The 17,234-nt window shown below is 54.1% G+C and overlaps 10 protein-coding genes across 10 annotated transcripts; 2 read left to right on the top strand and 8 right to left on the bottom strand.

Moving 5' to 3' along the window:
• Positions 1 to 220: 220 nt before the first annotated feature.
• On the top strand, positions 221 to 2,199 carry JCM15063_004400 (actin family protein; the record flags this gene model as incomplete). The annotated part of the gene is made up of 9 exons (XM_076679870.1): positions 221 to 300; positions 402 to 761; positions 845 to 939; positions 1,015 to 1,162; positions 1,236 to 1,364; positions 1,432 to 1,555; positions 1,631 to 1,865; positions 1,963 to 2,045; positions 2,134 to 2,199. The coding sequence occupies 9 exons, from the start codon at positions 221 to 223 to the stop codon at positions 2,197 to 2,199; spliced, it is 1,320 nt and encodes a 439-aa protein (XP_076532993.1).
• Positions 2,200 to 2,841: 642 nt separating this feature from the next.
• On the bottom strand, positions 2,842 to 4,321 carry DGK1 (diacylglycerol kinase; the record flags this gene model as incomplete). The annotated part of the gene is made up of 9 exons (XM_076679869.1): positions 2,842 to 2,852; positions 2,939 to 3,017; positions 3,088 to 3,361; positions 3,437 to 3,539; positions 3,608 to 3,673; positions 3,733 to 3,748; positions 3,823 to 4,011; positions 4,098 to 4,104; positions 4,182 to 4,321. The coding sequence occupies 9 exons, from the start codon at positions 4,319 to 4,321 to the stop codon at positions 2,842 to 2,844; spliced, it is 885 nt and encodes a 294-aa protein (XP_076532992.1).
• A 450-nt stretch (positions 4,322 to 4,771) lies between these two features.
• RAD6 (E2 ubiquitin-conjugating protein RAD6) lies at positions 4,772 to 5,532 on the bottom strand (the record flags this gene model as incomplete). Its single annotated transcript, XM_076679868.1, has 4 exons — positions 4,772 to 4,883; positions 4,991 to 5,321; positions 5,440 to 5,464; positions 5,530 to 5,532. 4 exons carry the CDS (start codon positions 5,530 to 5,532, stop codon positions 4,772 to 4,774), a joined length of 471 nt encoding a protein of 156 aa, XP_076532991.1.
• Positions 5,533 to 5,961: 429 nt separating this feature from the next.
• On the bottom strand, positions 5,962 to 6,966 carry JCM15063_004397 (CUE domain-containing protein; the record flags this gene model as incomplete). Its single annotated transcript, XM_076679867.1, has 5 exons — positions 5,962 to 6,010; positions 6,084 to 6,418; positions 6,499 to 6,674; positions 6,755 to 6,818; positions 6,925 to 6,966. The coding sequence occupies 5 exons, from the start codon at positions 6,964 to 6,966 to the stop codon at positions 5,962 to 5,964; spliced, it is 666 nt and encodes a 221-aa protein (XP_076532990.1).
• Positions 6,967 to 7,381: 415 nt separating this feature from the next.
• On the bottom strand, positions 7,382 to 9,413 carry HSP60 (chaperone ATPase HSP60; the record flags this gene model as incomplete). Its single annotated transcript, XM_076679866.1, has 5 exons — positions 7,382 to 7,547; positions 7,625 to 8,908; positions 8,975 to 9,045; positions 9,110 to 9,241; positions 9,327 to 9,413. 5 exons carry the CDS (start codon positions 9,411 to 9,413, stop codon positions 7,382 to 7,384), a joined length of 1,740 nt encoding a protein of 579 aa, XP_076532989.1.
• Positions 9,414 to 9,622: 209 nt separating this feature from the next.
• On the top strand, positions 9,623 to 10,185 carry HSP10 (Hsp10p; the record flags this gene model as incomplete). The annotated part of the gene is made up of 4 exons (XM_076679865.1): positions 9,623 to 9,625; positions 9,700 to 9,777; positions 9,869 to 10,054; positions 10,135 to 10,185. The coding sequence occupies 4 exons, from the start codon at positions 9,623 to 9,625 to the stop codon at positions 10,183 to 10,185; spliced, it is 318 nt and encodes a 105-aa protein (XP_076532988.1).
• A 307-nt stretch (positions 10,186 to 10,492) lies between these two features.
• On the bottom strand, positions 10,493 to 11,332 carry IES6 (Ies6p; the record flags this gene model as incomplete). Its single annotated transcript, XM_076679864.1, has 5 exons — positions 10,493 to 10,624; positions 10,686 to 10,753; positions 10,823 to 11,119; positions 11,193 to 11,258; positions 11,317 to 11,332. 5 exons carry the CDS (start codon positions 11,330 to 11,332, stop codon positions 10,493 to 10,495), a joined length of 579 nt encoding a protein of 192 aa, XP_076532987.1.
• A 277-nt stretch (positions 11,333 to 11,609) lies between these two features.
• On the bottom strand, positions 11,610 to 12,971 carry JCM15063_004393 (uncharacterized protein; the record flags this gene model as incomplete). Its single annotated transcript, XM_076679863.1, has 1 exon — positions 11,610 to 12,971. The coding sequence occupies one exon, from the start codon at positions 12,969 to 12,971 to the stop codon at positions 11,610 to 11,612; it is 1,362 nt and encodes a 453-aa protein (XP_076532986.1).
• A 720-nt stretch (positions 12,972 to 13,691) lies between these two features.
• Positions 13,692 to 15,835, bottom strand: PRP31 (U4/U6-U5 snRNP complex subunit PRP31; the record flags this gene model as incomplete). Its single annotated transcript, XM_076679862.1, has 8 exons — positions 13,692 to 13,828; positions 13,904 to 14,005; positions 14,086 to 14,261; positions 14,342 to 14,673; positions 14,752 to 14,892; positions 14,973 to 15,236; positions 15,314 to 15,445; positions 15,521 to 15,835. 8 exons carry the CDS (start codon positions 15,833 to 15,835, stop codon positions 13,692 to 13,694), a joined length of 1,599 nt encoding a protein of 532 aa, XP_076532985.1.
• A 193-nt stretch (positions 15,836 to 16,028) lies between these two features.
• JCM15063_004391 (uncharacterized protein) lies at positions 16,029 to 17,193 on the bottom strand (the record flags this gene model as incomplete). The annotated part of the gene is made up of 3 exons (XM_076679861.1): positions 16,029 to 16,084; positions 16,161 to 16,794; positions 16,858 to 17,193. The coding sequence occupies 3 exons, from the start codon at positions 17,191 to 17,193 to the stop codon at positions 16,029 to 16,031; spliced, it is 1,026 nt and encodes a 341-aa protein (XP_076532984.1).
• Between the last annotated feature and the right edge of the window lie 41 nt (positions 17,194 to 17,234).

Genomic DNA, 17,234 nt, shown 5'->3' with positions numbered 1-17,234 from the left:
GTGAGTTGCAAGCCAAGTTTGGTGACTATGGCAACGTTGCGAATAGCCTAGAAAGCGACGAGCGATAGAGCATGATGAGAGCTAGCAGTTCGTAACACGCATACGCCCTCGAACAGGTAGGTTAGGGAAGTGGAGAGTATACTTGAACGTTGATAAAGTTGTACGCGTCCAAAGTCACACTTGGTAAAGCCAGCCCCCACACACCACCCTCGACAAGGCAATGAGTCCCCCAGTGCAGTACGGAGGAGATGAAGTTGGGGCAGTCGTGCTCGACATTGGCAGTGGAACAGTCAGGGCAGGGTCAGTCGCTCGTCTCGTCTCGCTGCGGGTTACGCACGAGTCGATCCCTTTGGCGCGGGTCACTGACACTCTGGTCGACTCGCCACGCTCGGGCATACCAGGTACGCAGGAGAGGACGCACCCAAGACTTTGTTCCCGACAGCGTACTCGACCTTGCCCGCATCCGATCCGGCACAATCTCCTTCTTACGTTCATGGCATCAGCGCACACCTGTATCGGCCACACGCGACCATTGACACGTTCGTGACGGACGGCATCGTGACCGATTGGAACGCAGCAGAACGCGCGCTCGACCATGCGTTCGCAGACCGCATGCGCCTCGCTTCTCTCGAAGACTACCCCTTGTTGGCCACCGAACCGAGTTGGAACCCGAAAGAGAACCGCGAGAAGATGTGTGAACTCGCGTTCGAAAAGTGGAACGCGCCCGCGTACTATGCTGTCGACAAGGCCGTCATGTCCTCGTGAGATTCGATTGCCTTTCTCTCTCTCTCTGATGTCTGAACACCTCGAATACCAGAAGTCTGATCATGCTGCCATGTCTTAGATTCGCCTCGGGCAAGGGTTCGGCCCTCATCGTCGACATTGGCGAGGAACTCATGTCGGTAGTGCCGATTTACGACGGCTTTGTCTTGCGCAAAGGTTCGTCTCCTCTGATCGCGCTCCAAGGACTGAGCAAGACTGAGTCATGTCATCATGTTTCCTCACCGAAAATAGCGATTCAGAAGCAGCCGTGTGCCGGCAACCTCGTGTCGGAAGTCCTCCTCGCTCACCTCGAATCGCAAAGTGTTCCCGTCACGCCTCGGTACCTGGTCAAGACGAAAGAGGTTGTCGCAGCTAATCACCCTGCGAACGCCTCTCTGCGGTACGCCCTGCTTACGTGTCCCCTACGTGTCGAGCATTGCGCCGTTCGAAACTGATTCGGAAACGCTCTACAGGGAAGAACGTGTACCTAAAGATGCTGATTCCGCCACAACATCTTCTTACCACCGATCACAAGAATTGAGAGTGATGCACGAGATGAAGGAGACAGTGTGTGAGGTCATGACTCCGACCTGGGACGATGCGTGAGTCTCGCCAGATCCATCACTTGACACTGTCACGTCGTTTCCGCTGACGCGCAACTCATTTCAGAGCCGCTCAAGCAAAACCAACACGGCCATTCGAATTCCCGGACGGATACAACTCGAACTTTGGCCATCTGCGACTGACTGCGCCTGAAATCTTGTTCAATCCTGCACGGTTCCTTCCCCAACAAGTACGCCATCTAGTCTTCTCGCTCTTCAGTCGTTGCTCATCGTTGACGTTGTTTCTGCGTGCCTCCCAAAAAAAGTTCAAAACTCGCGCACCGACTCCTTCACTCTCGACGATCGCTTCCCACGCACCTTCCGCCTTCCTTCCGATTCACAACCTCATTTCGAATTCGCTGCAACAGATCGATCCCGATTTGCAAGCGACGTTGTTGGGCAACATTGTCGTCACGGGAGGAACGACCCTGTTGCCTGGGTTCGTCGAGAGGTTGCAACACGAGATTCAAACGATCGCACCTGGCATGAAGATCAAGATCCGTAAGAAAAAACTCGACTTTCCCCATCTTCACTTGCAACTTTGGATTGTCGCAAGCTCACATTCGAAATTCGTTTTGGGTATTGGTCGTGTGGACAGATGCACCGGCGAGTTCAGCAGAACGTACTCACAGTTCGTGGTTGGGAGGATCAATTCTCGCTTCCCTCGGAACTTTCCACCAAGTCAGTATCTCTCTCTATATTCCTCTCTGTGTCGAGATTCTTTGCTGGTCGACTGAGCTCTGCCTGAACATATCGTCTCGCTGAACAGTTGTGGATTGGCAAAGACGAGTATCAAGAAGTTGGAAAATCGGTCGTACATCGTCGAGGCAAATAAACGAGATGATTTCATAAATACCGACTTGTGCAATCAACTAGGCCGGGAAAAGAACCACATTTTATCTCACATCGGGAAGAGATTGGTTTTCTGCCTCTTGAAGAGCAGAAAGAGAGAGAGAGAGAGAGAAAGATATGGTCGATCAAGACCAGTTCATTTACCAACGGTACAAGGGATCTTCTTGGTCGAGGTAACGAGCCAAGGAGAACTCGGTTCCAGTGAAATTCTCTCGAGAGCACACAGGAAGATATTCATGTACTGCAATTTGCTCTCGAAAGTCTAGGGAAGGTATTACTGTAGTCTCTATGGCAAGTCTTCGTTTTTGGGTGATGTTCCCGGAACGAAAGTAACTAGCAAGAGACATTCTTTTTGTCTAGTCGTTAAGAAACGAAAACGAAAACGAAAACGAAAACAAAACGTAAAACAGGAGAAAAACTGGGGATGGTTGGGCTGTATAGACATGCGGGGATTTCGAGAACGTTCAAATTTGGGGGGTATGAATCGTACACATATAGGTTCAAAGATTAGGCTTGAGCGAAAGCTTAGGAATAGGAGGAGATGAGGGGCTTGGCCAGCAATCGAGGATAAGAAGTCATAATAATTGGGAAGAAGGAGAGCTTTTGGTGCAGATGGAGACCACGTTCAACCTAGGACTGTATGTGGAAAAAAAGAACGAGGAATCGCGCGTCGAGGTTAGTATCCAGGTTTTCCCACAAGGTAGATAAGGAAGGGTCCGTACCCCACATGCTGATCCAGCAAAACAGTCCAAACAAGACTGGCAGGGACAGATTGTCGTCCAGTCCAAAGAAATCGATCGCCTGAAAAACCACCGGCAGTACGTTCAGAACAACGCGAGAGACAAGTTGAGAGAGAGGAAGAGGAGCTTGCCTCTGCCAATCCGGCCATGCATCCATTCAACAAACTCAAGGACGCGATCGTGAGCGTACTATTCGGATTCGGTAACCGTTCGATCCCGTAATCTCGCAACGGTGCGAGGTTGACCGCACCGGTCCAGGTCGAGAGCGTTTTCGCAGGAACCCACGACAAGTCGTGTTCGTCTCCCAATGTACTGTATCGAGTCCAGAACACGTAAGATGCCACCGTTCCGGTCAGGACCGCCGCGAGTGTTCCGGCGAGAGATTTTGATCGACCAAAGAGAGTTCTGCGGGGGGAGCATTCGATTCTCGCAGAGTCAGGACCAGCGCAGACACGATAGAAGAAGGACAAATCGACGCACCCAGAGAATGGAAGTCTCGGGGTGTATTTGCCAAACAATCTGCCAAAGATTGATGCTGATGTGTCACAGATGGACAGCATGATGATGGACAAGACGGCAATGTCTGTCGACAGCCGAAAGTCAGCTTGATTGAACAGTCACAGTGATTTGAGAAAAGAACGGAGTAGTCACCTCGAGGATAGAACGTCAGGCAGAAGAGCACTCCGACAAGGTAGTAGATCGTGCCGTTGACCGTATCTGCATATCAGAGACTCGTCAACTCGGCTCGGATGGCTAGAGATGAGAGTCTTGCTCACGCCGTTCAGACTCTCTCTTTACACGAGGAGACAAATGACAAGGTATAAGGATTTGGTGTTTGCTCGAGAGAAAGAAGGGGGACGACATACCATGAAGAACCCGAGGGCTTTTTCGTAGGTCTCCTCAAACTTCGTGCTGTTGAACCTCAACAGGTCTGCGGTTCCAATCACGACGGTCAAAGTGCCAAACACTTTGAGGAGGGTCGAGATTCGGGGATGCGACAACCATAGGTACGTCACGAGGATCGAGATTGAACTGTGCAACAGTTTGCGCGGAATCTTTTCGAGAGAAAGAGAGATCAAAGACGTCAGGATTCATGTTGCCGTGCCGGCTTGCGAGAGAGCGAGAGTTGGTAGAGATATACCTCGAGTCTGAACGAAAGCGCACGAGAACGGAGTGATCAGGTCGTGTGACGTGCACGGCCTCAGGAACGAGGAGAAAGACTCACCCTGATCTCCATCTCCCTTTGTCAACCCGATCGAGCGAAACGTCTCGGACAGCGTTTGCTGGAGATGAGGAGGAACGGGACGACGATGACGGTATCGGTTCGAGCGGGTTCTTTCGCCCTCGCTGCCGCACATCCGACATGGCTGCTGATATCGACGTGCTCATAGATAGTATCTTTATCGGAGGGTTGACGTTGTTCGTGTCGAGTGAGAGCCAAGTCGACCGACGCGCGCGCGTACGTTGTTCGCGGATCCGCCATTGCATGTCTCAGGGGACGCGCATCAGAAAGCACTTCCCGCGTCCGCGCCAGTTTTGTCAGACTCGTTGATCCAGACGCTGATCCCGACGCCTGAGTGCATGTCCGACGAAAGACGCGTGTATTCATGCCTGGAACAAACGCCCAGATAATGACCCTGACACACATACGCAGCAGGTGGCGGGGACAGGTATAGTTACAACGCTGAAAGGTCAGACGAGCCGAAAAATCACGAGGCGAGAGAGAGATACACCAGTAAACTTCGAGACAGGGAAGGAAGAAGCATGTACAGGAGAGCACGCTCGGGTCGAAGAGTGCGAGCAAGGGACAAGCGCCTATTCGGCGATCGAGTCGTCGACCCAACTCATCTCGACCGTCGCTCGGACTCGCTTGACGTACTCCTTGTTGTTGTCGCGGTACAGTTGTGCGGCTTCGGCATTCGCAGGTCTGATCATTCATGTACTCGACCACATTCAGCTCTTTGGAACGTGATTGATGCATAATGCCGACAGAGAGAGAGGAAGAACGGGGTAATTGGGAGAATGAAAACGTACGAATTCGGATTCGGGTCGTGCAACAAGCTCTGAATGCTCGTCAAGATGGCCGCGACGTCATATGTCGGGCTCCATCGGTTCTGTAAGATGTCGAGACACAGTTCTCCATTCGCGTACACGTTGGGGTGAAACATCTTGGACAGGAACTTGACGGTCGGAGGTTTGTTGGGGTAACTCTCGTCAAAATTGAGCATCAACCGAAACGTGCCGTCTTCGAACGGAGTTTCGGCGGGACCAAAGATGACGGCGTTCCATACCATGATGTTGTCGGCGCAGGGAGCTCCCGAAATCCCACCGGGTGGATCCGATTGCAATCGTTTGAAATCCCTCACTGTAGGACAGGCCACGCGCCACTTGAAGGTTTGTCAGCAACCGACACGACTCGTTGCGTGGGGTTTCGAAAGGAACTGATGACCAAGGTTCAGAGAGAGGGGGAACTGGTGACTAACCGAGACGGCGGCGAGATGCGGTAGACTGAGCACCCGAAATCGATTTAGTATACACTGCGAGCAGCTACTAGCTATGCACGCGAGACGTACCATAGTTAGAAGTGATGGCGCGAGCGAGTGGAGGTGAACAAGGCGATGAGGCGCGCCGGTTGCGAGTGACTTCGCTCTCACGCTCTCATGATGATTGTTACTACCAACACCGGCAGTCATTTCAGACTTGTCATGGCTGCCCAGATCGAGGAAACCGTTTAGAACTTTAAAGTCGATTTCAGGGGAAATGCAAGTTCTCGCCCGTGGTCTCGCACACGCGCGCAACTTGCTTCACTACCAGAGCTGTTCCGACGTGAGTGGCATTGAGACCGGGAGGAAGCGTTCATGAACGACGTCGTTTCTTCGATATCAAGTTTGTGACCTGAGCTCGTCTGGTGTTGGCCATACTTGGTCGCGAGGCCTACCGAGAAATGGATCTGAAATAGATGACGAGGGATACTTTGCATAAACGGTAGTACAAGCGAGGTGAGCTCAAGACTCTTGAGAGGTGTCTCGTCGTTGTTCCTTCTCGAGCAATTTCCTAAACCGTCCTCGTTCAAACACTTCATCAGCTGTTGGCTCTTGGAGAGAGTCAGAGTGACAAAGAGACTGACCTCCTCGCTTCGAGTACCAACTTTTCTTTCCTCTTTCTCAACCTCTCCTCTCTCTCTTCCCTACTGTTTGACCACCCTTCACCTTGTTGAACTTGTTTCCCTTTGCCCTTTGTATCCGATTCTTGAGCTCCTACATGATCGTCTAGTCCTAATCGTTTGATCAAACTGGGAGGGGGAGGTTTCGCCGATGATGCCGATCCCGCCGCTCCTCCTCCTCCAACGTTCGTAAGAGTTTCGCCATTCGGATTCACTCGAGTAGCAGTTGTCGTTGTCGTTCCAGACACATCAGAGGTCGAAGGTGTGTTTGGACCTGGAGGAAAGTACGACGCTGGAGGCTGGAGATATCCAAAAATCCCGGAAAGTCAGCTACTGATCCGCAAAGCAAGTAAGGAAGCCCCATCACCCCTCTCCTTACTTCTGGTAAACCTCCTTCACGCAAAGCACGTTCGACCGCTCGTTCGACACTGTGTCCATTCCGTGCCAATTCCCACCTGATGGACCTTTGACTCAAGTGGGGTAAAGCATCTTGAACCAACTGAACTTTGGCAGGATCGACCACCGTTCTACCATTCTCACTTCCCGATCGAGATCCTTTTTGGTAGAGATCAAAAGAGTCAGTGGGGTTGTGTGTTTCCCGATCTTGAAAGTGTGCATGTGTGAAAGAGACTCACCAAAGACGACTTTGTAAGCGGTATAAGCTATACCAGCAGCGACTGCCCAACCCAATACATCCTCCTATATCAAGAACAAGAGCGACGAAACCGGCGAGAATGATCGCAAAAGACGTGGGGGGAAGGTGAAACGATGGGAGTCGAATCGACCATGAGTTTACAGCCCGAACCGTCGGGGTGGTGCGGTAGTGATCGAGGAGGGAACTGACCATTGTCTTGCGAGTACGTGAACGAGGCAGCGTGATGAGAGATGGTTCGATCTTTGTTGACGAAACAAGGCGCGTCAGAGGTGCAAGGCCGGCTACGGAGACTTGAGTACACGTTGAACCCGGTTCCCGAAAGTTCTCTCGGATCAGATTTCTCCGAAGGAGAAAAAATTAGGTCATGGGTCATTCTAGATTGTACATCAACTAACTGAGGATCCGACAGCTATATGGAAAAAAGGAGTGGGGAGCAAAAAAGGGAGGTTGCGCATGTTTCGATTGAACGCTTTTTAGTTAGTGAGGGGAGAAAAGGGTTTTTGCGAATGCGATGAGAGGAGAACGACAGCGAGAGCCAAGAGAGACCGTGAAAGAGAAAGAGACCGGATGAGGAGATCATAGACGGTGTTCAAGCGTTGAGGGTAGCTTAGAACATTCCCCCTCCACCCATTCCGCCCATACCTCCGGGCATGCCTCCAGCGCCGGCAGGTCCCTTCTCCTCGGGCGCATCGACGACGCAGGCCTCGGTCGTGAACAGAAGCGAAGCGACACCCGAGGCGTTGATGAGCGATTGACGAACAATCTTGAGAGGGCTGCAAGGGGACACGAACGAATCCCGAGTCAGTTTGACGACAAAAACAGACCTTGACGAGACGGGGAAAGAACGTACTCGAGGATACCGGCCTTGATCATGTCGGTAAACTCTCCCTTGGCGGCATCGTATCCAACGTTGAAGTCCTTGCCGTGCTTCTCGAGCAGGGTACCGACAATGACCGAACCTTCCTCGCCGGCGTTCTCAGCGATCGTACGTGCGGGCTTCGTGAGCGCCGAGCGGATAATGTTGATGCCGAGCTTGCGGTCAAACAGGTTGTCGTGCGCGACCTCATCGAGCACGAGCGAAGCCTTGAGGAGAGCCGTTCCTCCTCCAGGCACGATACCCTCCTCGACAGCGGCGCGGGTCGCGTTGAGGGCGTCGTCGTAACGGTCCTTCTTCTCTCCGACCTCGACTTCGGACGATCCTCCAACCTTGATGACGGCGACTCCTCCCGAGAGCTTGGCGAGACGCTCTTGGAGCTTGGTGCGGTCGTAGTCCGAAGTGGCCGAGTCTTGCATCGCCGAGCGAATCTGTTCGCATCGCTCCTGGATGAGCGACTTCTCGCCCGTGCCGTTCAAGAGGATCGTGTCCTCCTTGGTGATGGTGACGGATCCGGTCGATCCGAGCATGTCGGGGGTGAGCTTCTCGAGCTTGATGTCGAGCTCGTCGGTGAAGACGGTCGAACCGGTGAGGATCGCGAGATCTCCGAGGATCGACTTGCGGTTGTCACCGAAGCCGGGGGCCTTGACGGCCGCGACCTGGAGCTGACCGCGGAGCTTGTTGAGGATGCACGCCGCGAGGGCCTCGCCGTCAATGTCCTCGGCGATGATCAAGAGCGGGCGGCGGGCTTGAGCCGCGGTTTCGAGAGCCGGGAGGATGTCCTGGATGAGCGAGATCTTCTTCTCGGACAGGAGGATCAAAGGCTTCTCGAACTCGGTGCGTTGCGACTTGACGTCGGTGACGAAGTACGGCGAGATGTACCCGCGGTCGAAGCGCATACCCTCCGTGACTTCAATCTCGTCCTCGATCGTCTTGCCCTCCTTGACCGTGATGACACCTTCCTTGCCGACCTTCTCCATCGCTTGGGCGATGAGTCCTCCGACGTGCACGTCGCCGTTGGCCGAGATGGTGGCAACCTGGGCGATCTCTTCCGAGGTGGTGATGGCGCGCTTGTTGGCCTCGAGGAACTTGAGGACGGCGTCGACGGCGGCTTGGGATCCACGGCGGAGATCCATCGGGTTGCAACCGGCAGCGACGTTCTTGACTCCCTCGGAGTAGATGGCGCGCGCGAGGACGGTTGCGGTGGTGGTTCCGTCACCAGCCTCCTCGTTCGCCTTGGAAGCGACATCCTGGATGAGACTGGAGAACACTGTACATCAGGACAGGGTCGAATGGGACAGGAGGCCGCGAGAGGGAAGAGCGTACCGTGCTCCGAGGTTCTCGAACTTGTCCTTCAACACGATCGACTTGGCAACAGTGACACCATCCTTGGTGATCTGCAGGGGTCAAAAGGAGGTCAATGAGAGGATTCGAGCTATTATGAGACGAGCGAGGACAGACTTTGGGGCCTCCGAAAGGTTGTTCGATAATGACATTGCGACCTTTGGGTCCGAGGGTGACGGACACGGCCTTGGCGAGGATGTCGACACCGGTGAGGAGTTGCTGCCTGCCAGCGTTGCCGAACGCGAGTTCCTGATGGAGCAGAGAGAGATGAACAGAGTCAGATTTAGGTATGCCGAAGACGGGGGTTCGGAACGAGCGATGGGCGGGCGCGTACCTTGTGCGCGAAGCGGCGGGCAGTCAACGAAGCGGTCGCCTGCGGGACAGCTCGGCGCGCGGCAGAGCTCGAAGTCGATCGGAGCATGGTCGATAGGTGGCAAGGGGGAGGGGAGAGGAGAGGGAGAGAGGCAAGAGGCGGAGAAGGAAAATGTTCCGTGAGATTCCCGTAGTCGAGTGTGTGTCCCCCTCGCCCCCGCCCGCCGCCGCCCTCGATTGTTTGCCGCGGTCTCGTACTCCTCACTCTAGCCCGACCCTCCATCCCCCCGTTCCTCTAGCGCTTCAACTCGAATCAACATGGTGCGCGATCCTTGCCTTCTTTCTCTCTTTCTCTCCTCTGGGTCCTGATCTGCTCATCTGTTGCCCGACTCTAGTCTCTCTCTGTCAAGTCGATCAAGTCGCTCGCTCCTCTCCTTGACCGAGTCCTCGTCCAACGTGCCAAGGTTGTCGAGGTAAAACAACCTGTTCCCCTGTCTTTCTTGCTCTCTCTCTCTTCCTCTCCTAATCTCGAAACCTTTGGTATCGTTTGCTGCTTTTTGACAGAAAACCGCTTCCGGTCTGTTCCTGCCTTCGCAAGCATCGTCTCAGCCTCCTCCCGAAGGTACCGTCCTCGCTGTCGGTCCCGGTGCTCCCGGTCGGGATGGCAACATTATCCCGACGAGCGTCAAGGAAGGTGACCGAGTCGTTCTCCCTGGGTTCGGTGGACTCCCCATCAAAGTTGGAGAAGAGGTAAAGAGAGAGTTTTCCCCAATCGACGTGAAAGATTCCCGTCCGCTGACATAGTTCCTTTTCGCTTCTCGATTTCCCAGGAGTACCACATTTTCAGGGATTCCGAAATCATCGCCAAACTCAACGAGTAAATTGCAACGCACCCACCTCGATATTATCTGAAAAGCTTCAAATCAGTACTAGTCTGCCTCTCCCCCCCTTTTCTCTCTTGCAAACATTCGCATCGCCTCTCCCTGTCTACTTCTCAGATTGGCATCTTCGAGAGAAAGCGAGAAACCACCGCAGAGAACCCGCGAGCGAACAATCTCTACGAGATTTACGTTTGATTCGTTACAACAGAGAAAAAGAGACAATACAGATTGGCAACAAAACCACAAAACCTTCTAGAGATTCAAAAGAGAGACCACCAACAGGCAAAAAGCGGAGGAGGGTTCCCAATCATCGCAAGACGACTCCTTGACCTCGAACCCCCAAGTAAGCTTGAATCACGGCAGGTTGAAACGTTTTCACGAGTTCGTATATTTCGGGATTGTGGTACCTCAAAGTCGATTTCGGATCAACGTATTTCGCCTGTATCAAAACTCGAGTTAGAAAAAGTAAACCTTATGTTGTCTCGTTTTGTTTGACTGACCTCGAGTCCGGTAACATCGCAGTACTTTTTGGGAGGCATGAGTGAAGGAGGTGCTTCAACCGATGTATCTGTCCATTCAAAACAGCATTAGACCCCGAGGCTCCTTCTCGAAAGCCAGAAAGAGAGAGAAAACTGACAACTGATTACTTGGGAAAAGACTTGCATGAGTTCTTCTTCCCGTTCCTTGCGTTTCCTCGTATTCAATTCCTCTGTCTCAGTACCCCCGACCGGTTGATCGACTTGCATGGAAGAATCCGGTTCCTCGTTCAACACGGACAGTTTCTTGAGTTCCAACACTTTGTCGATTCGTTCTCGTTCGAGCACGAGGATCTGTTTCAACGATCGGTTGCGTTTCGTTCCGATCGCTCCAGTCGTTTTGCGATCGTAGTGGGGGTTCTTGAATGGTTTCGAATGTCCAAAGTAACTCAGTTGGTCTGAAGTGAACTGCAGAACGAAGACGCGTTAGGCGCAAGTGTTCTGCTGCCAGAGCGATGGTAGAGGGTGAACCGTACGGATGGAGATTCGTGTTGTGTCGTTGCTGGAGCGGATGAAGGATCCGTGGTGGATGATGCCCTGAAGCGTCGAGTACGCGCATCAGCACGACGTGACCAAGAGGGGCCAGTTAATATACTTGAGAATGCGTACATCGTGCGAGGGAAAGCCAAAGCGGTAGAAAGGGGAGACAGAGAGAGAAGGTTCTCTCCCCGCTCGCGTCTCGGATACCAAGGACATCGGCGGGTGTTTTTTGTTTCACACTTGTTGTTGATAGTACTGCGTAGCGTACAAGTAGGAGGATAGTCTAGCAAGACATGAAAGAAAGAAGGAGAAAGAACAGCAATGTTCGAGTGATAAAGAGCGGTCAGGAGAGGACAAATTGTTACAACAGGTTTCAACTAAAGGCTCTCTGTACCACCATCGGTTCACCTAGTGAGTGCTGTGTCTGAGACTACTCCTCAAGGCCAAACTCTCGATCGCTTTCTGTCGGATTCGATGCCCGAAATTGTTGTCCCCCGCAGCGCCGTCGAGGTTCGTAGGGGGTCCTTTCGGTTGCCTCACGACGAAAGCGTGCCCGGGCAAAGTCGCAGGTTTGACCGACACGTGTCCACTCAAAGTCATGCCATGTTGCGAATCGAACCTCGCTCCGGGCGAATACGTGCCGGGAGAAGCCGTCAGCATCGATCCGAGTCCCGGAGACCTCAACAAGGCTTGAGAGTCCGAAACCGATCGGGGCGTTGTAGGATGAGCACCGCTGATGCGAGGGGAAGACCGAGGTGACGAACGGTGAAGAGGCGAGAGCGGGAAGCTCAATTGGTGGGGTTTCGGAGTCGCAAGGTCGTGCAGAGACGGACTCGTCGTCGTAAACGATGACAGCGGGATGCCAGCGGAAGGAGAACCTCCGATCGAGGCGGGTCGACGTTTCTGTCTCGCCCCGAGCGCGTTCGATAGAGTGTCGAGGTGAGATCGTCGGCGTGACGCTTTCATCTCCCTATCAAGCTCGTCCGCATACGATGGTGGCGACGCGATCACCGGAGAGGCATCTACAGTGCTCGGGACTGGGTCGGAATCGAGGCGAGGCGAGGCAGAGGCAGAGTCGGTCGAAGGCGTCGACGGTCGAGTCTCACCCGAATCCGAGCCAGAGGCTGAAGACGTATCCGGGTACGGCTCGCCGGGAGCAGACAGGATGACGGCGGGAGGTGGCGGAGTCGAGCGGCGGGACGACGAAGACGCAGACGAGGGAGGCGAGGGAGCTCTCGTCGCCGTCACGCCGGGAGGAGTCGACTGCCGTTCGTGAGCTGGAGCAGACACGTTGAGCGACTGTCGCTTGCGCCTTGCCAACGCCGACGCAACAAGCGGGTTCGTCCTCGCTTGCTGTTGCTCGAGCTCGCGCTGCATGCCGAGGTTCCATTCTGTCTCGCGGTCTGCCTCGAACTGCTGGTGGTGTTGCAATTGGTGCTGCTGCAGTTTGAGTGCTCGGAGCGCGGCTTCGGCTTGGATCTGCTGCTGGTTGATCCAAATCTCGTTCTGCTTCGCGACGATCTGGCGTTGCAGTTCGGCGAGGTAGGCTGTCTGAGCTGACTGGAATTGCGCGAGAGCTTCGGAGCGAGGGTCGAACGTCTGAGGGGCCCCAGTCGCGTGAGCGTTTTGGGAATGGAACTGGTGTGACGGTGCTGGAGCCGACCGAAGGGAAGACAGTAGGCGCGCGCGTTCTTGGTACGACAAGTTGTCGCCGGGGCCTGGCGCAGAGTTCGAGTGGTGCAGCGCAAGTGGTTCAGGGCGAGAGCGCATGCTTGTCTGGTACTGGGACGTCATTTTTGAGGTGGATTACGTGCAAGAGCTAGGCAAGGGGAAACAGGAGGAGGAGGGGGAAACGAGGCGAGACGCGTGCGTCGGTCAGCAACCTTCGCGGCAGCGACGCGCAAGAAGTATCGTGAGGGATAACTTACTTTTGAGAGTGTACAGAGAAACGCGTAGCGGTCAGAGGTGCGGACGATGCGAAGGGGTGAGATCCGGCCAGCGAATCGATCGTGAAGAGGTGGGTGCGGGTATGCTGAGACTGAAAGGAGGTATATAGAGGCGAGCTACACGTTTGCTCAGCACACGTCCCTACCAGCGCGGGAGAGAGAGGAGACGATGGTGGAGGCGAGCGGTTGGAGAGGGGGCCGGTCGACGTTGCAGGAATCATCTCGCGGAGCCGCGCGCGCGCGCCGCGTTCTGGCCGCAAACGGTGCGAGGGGTCATCTCAGGTCATCCCGGGTTCCAATTGCAGTTTACTAACTCTGGATCCCTCCGTGGGCTCGAGGTGCAAGTCACTCTGGTTCTGAAGCCTTGCATCCCGCCACATCATGCTATAGGAGTTTGAGACGCGTCAAGCTTGAGCCCGAGGATCCGTGCGGGCTTTCGCTTTCCTTTTGGACACTTACGCCATGACCATCAGGCTATGCCGCGAGAGTATAGCACAACAAGGATAGTAAAATTGCGATTGATCTTGACAAGAGTTTTAGATGCTCATTTCGATCCAGATGTCGAAGGTTTGCCGATTCCTTCTCCTTTGCGAATGTGCGTGAATGCGCCGTCCGAGAACCATTTCGCGTTCGCATCGTCGACCTTTGAGCGCAGTTTCGAGGGATCGACCAGTTCGAGACCTGCACTCGGCCCGGAGAGGGTATATCAGTACTACTTCACTTTCGATCGAGTGACGGGAGGAAATGTTTTCGGACCTTGTACCGGGGTGAAAGCGAGCGAAGTGGCGAGTCCCGAAGTGGCTGTACCAGAAGTCTTGATAGACGCGAGTCGACCCTTGGCCGATTTCGACAGTTTCGCTGCGAGCACATGAGTCGCACAGAGCCTCTCTGAATGTCAGTTTCATGGAGAATATCAAGCCAGCAGGCAAAAGGGTCACCTTTGCTCCTCGCCTCTCCCGCATTGGCGCGCACGTGTCCACTCGAACTGCCAATCATACCCATGCCTCTTGTTTCGTCGTACGCGCCAACCTCTTCCTCTTCCTCGCCAAACTTGAGACGGTTCTGCTGTTTTCTTAGTTCCGTCATACCGTAGGCTTCCTTGGCCTTCCTTGCCCTGTCACAGTAACGGAGGGTTGGTTTCCAAAACCGTCAGTTCAAGACATGCGAGATGGGTCTGAGAAAAATGAAGCTTACCGTTTACCACCTCGTCGATTCTTCTTCTTCTCGTCTGGTCTTGGCAACGCTTTCGTGACCTTGGCGGGTGGTGGTCGCGCAAGTCGTTCCATCTCCTTCTCGAGTTTGCGCCGCTGCTCCTCTCCAAACATCCCACCGGGACTGCTACCGGCAACATCAACCCTTGCCGCGAGTGCAACTTTGGCTCCGACTTTGCGCTGAGCCTTCATGCGATCTTCAGGTCGAGTCTGTTGCACTAACGGGCAGTGATAGATGAAGCCCGTATGCAGTCGATCTTGCGAGTACGACGCGGTCGAGAAGCCAGTGTTGGCGCGTTTGACCGCTCCGAGCACCTATCAGAGGGCATCAAGCGCAGGCTTTAGTTGAGTCGCCATAGTCCACAAAAGGTTGGCAGCAGAGAGATTACTCACGTAAATATTAGAGTGTGGAATTCGATTCAGTCCCTGAAGACCTCCAGCGATACCAAGGATCTTGGTCGCAGTTTGGGTACCAACGATTGCAGAGATATTTGGCGCGAGCAACGAAATCCTCGACTCTACGTATTCGAGAATCTGTGTCGTCGACAAAAGAAGATCAGTTTCGTCCTGCAGGCGAGGCAGAGATTGAAAACAGGAGGGCAGAGAGAGCATACGTTTTTCTTGGCTTCATCCAGTCCAAACATCATGTCGCACGCGACCTTGACCTGAATCCATTCCTTCTCGTCCAACACCTCGCCCTTGCTCGTTGCGGCGGTGACTTTGACCGCCATGACCGAACCCGACGGCAGGATCCCCGTGATGTCGCCTCGCAATTCCGGACCGTTCCCGAGCGCGAGAATCACTTTGCAGTAAGGTAACGGTGCCGACACTAGCGAATCAAGTTCGGGGAATCGTGGCAGGTAGTGATCTCGGATGAACTATGTGAATCGTTGCAAGCTGTCAGCGCAGGGAAACAACGTGTAAAGAGCCAGAGGAAGGAAATCGAAAGCCTCACTTTGTGCACAATAAGCATCTCGTTGTCAATCTCGACGCTCAAGTTGTTCGCTTGCACGATCAGCTTGTACTCGCTCGAGTCTGCGTCACTCGCAAGATGCGGATCAGGGTTCACTTTGTAGTGGTCGATGCGCTGTAATCCAACGAGGTTGTCGCGAGCATCAGTCTCGAGGAAACGCCTCTACAAGATCAAGATATTTCTGCTCACTTGTAGGACATCCTTGAGAGTCTTGCCGTCATACAGCTTGGCCACTTTGGCAACCTCGCCCACTGCCGCGAGGTCCATTTGATTCACTTGATCGTGGTCCAGCTCCTCGGCCGGTCTGACACCACCTTCCGGTACGCGCATCATCTCGTCTGTGATCTCCTGTTCATCCTCCTCGAGGTCGTCTTCCACCTTGATGCGAGGTTCCGAAGTCGTCGCCGTCATTTGTTGATCGTCTTCGTATCCTCCGGCTTCTCCCTCGGAACCCGACCCAAGGTCGTCGAGGTCGTTCATAAGCTCATCTGCGAGGGACGCCATCTTCCCTTCTGTGTGTGGTCGAGCCTTGAGGGTAAGGCGCGCACGTCAGTACGATGTTCCGCTCCACTCAGCTACAAGTCTCATCTATTTGCACACGACAATCAATTGACTCCGCACGACTGCAGCGAGATATGTGTAGCATTACTGGCAAGGACGTCCACAGACAACAAAATAAGTGGGAGAAAAAGAATAATCAAGCAGTAACTCCTATTTCCGGTCTCACGAAATTTCTCCGATTCAACAAAGCGCCTAGACGACATATGGTCCGCGTCAGTATTGGAAAATTACCTCGAGATGGAGGATGAAGGAATCAGCGAGAACGCACCTTTGATCGACCTGATTTCAGCCTTGAACCCTTGCGTCGCTTCTTGCAGCAGTTTCCTCTCGCCTACCGTACCACCTGATCCAGTCCCACTTGCGGTCACACTACTCGTCCCGTACGTCCTGTACGGGTTCGATATCGAGGTCGACGAGATGGACTGCAGTTCCGATTCGAGGTATTCGTTGAACGTGACAAATGATCTCATGAGTTGACCTTGAGGCTGCACGAGGTTGGAAGGGTTCGTCGACGTCGATTTCGATGCGATCGAAGTCGAAGCGAGCGAGATTGAATCGTGCAGCGATTTGAGCGAGTCTTGCACCGGAACGAGGAGCGGCGGTGCGGGAGGTGGAGTGGGCGCTTCGACTTCCTTTTGTTTTTCATCCTCCAAAAGCGGCACCTTTTCTGTCTCTGTAAGATCCTCTTGGATCGTCGGTGTCGCGGGAATGGCAATCTCTTTCCGGCTCTCTCGCTGTTGCTTCTGGAACTCGATCGCCTCTTTCGCTCCTAACCGTTCACAACTTTTCGACTGCGAGAATCGCTTGAGGTTCGACCATAATTCAAGGTACTTTGTCTCGTGCGACTGGAACAAGCGGGTTCTCGCTTTGAGTGCGAGGATCAACCGAGGGTAGACAATACTCTGTAGACGGAGGAGGACTGAGCAATACAGCGGTCGGCGCTGGGCCAGGACCGGCATACATACCTTGTAGAACCAGGCGACACCGGCACTGACAGTGCCGCCGAGAAAGACGAGGGTCGCTAGTAGCCGAATAAAGTTGGGCACCGAGCTGTTGGGCGCGTAGGCAGGTGGCGGTCTGAGTTGCACTGGTCCAGAAGAGTACGTTCTAGCAGGGAGATCCGTCTGCGGCGATCTCGTGTCAATGATTGCGGCGCGAGAGATAGCCGGAGATGAGAGTCGTACCGATGTGGAGGAACCCGTTGCAGCGGACGAAGGAGGAGGCGCCGAGTCGCTTGGCGGATGCGGACTCGAGACCACAGAGCTCGCAGTGACTTCGGCTGGTGATGCAGCGTCCGGCATAATTGACTCGAAGCTGATGTTGGCAGAGCCGAAGGAGGGGG

This window comes from Sporobolomyces koalae (genome assembly GCF_050403365.1).
Source record: "Sporobolomyces koalae JCM15063 DNA, S_koalae_JCM15063T_v1_ctg28, whole genome shotgun sequence".
NCBI lineage: Eukaryota > Fungi > Basidiomycota > Microbotryomycetes > Sporidiobolales > Sporidiobolaceae > Sporobolomyces > Sporobolomyces koalae.
Note: the sequence above shows the minus strand (reverse complement) of the source record. Positions and strands in the feature narration are given on the sequence as shown.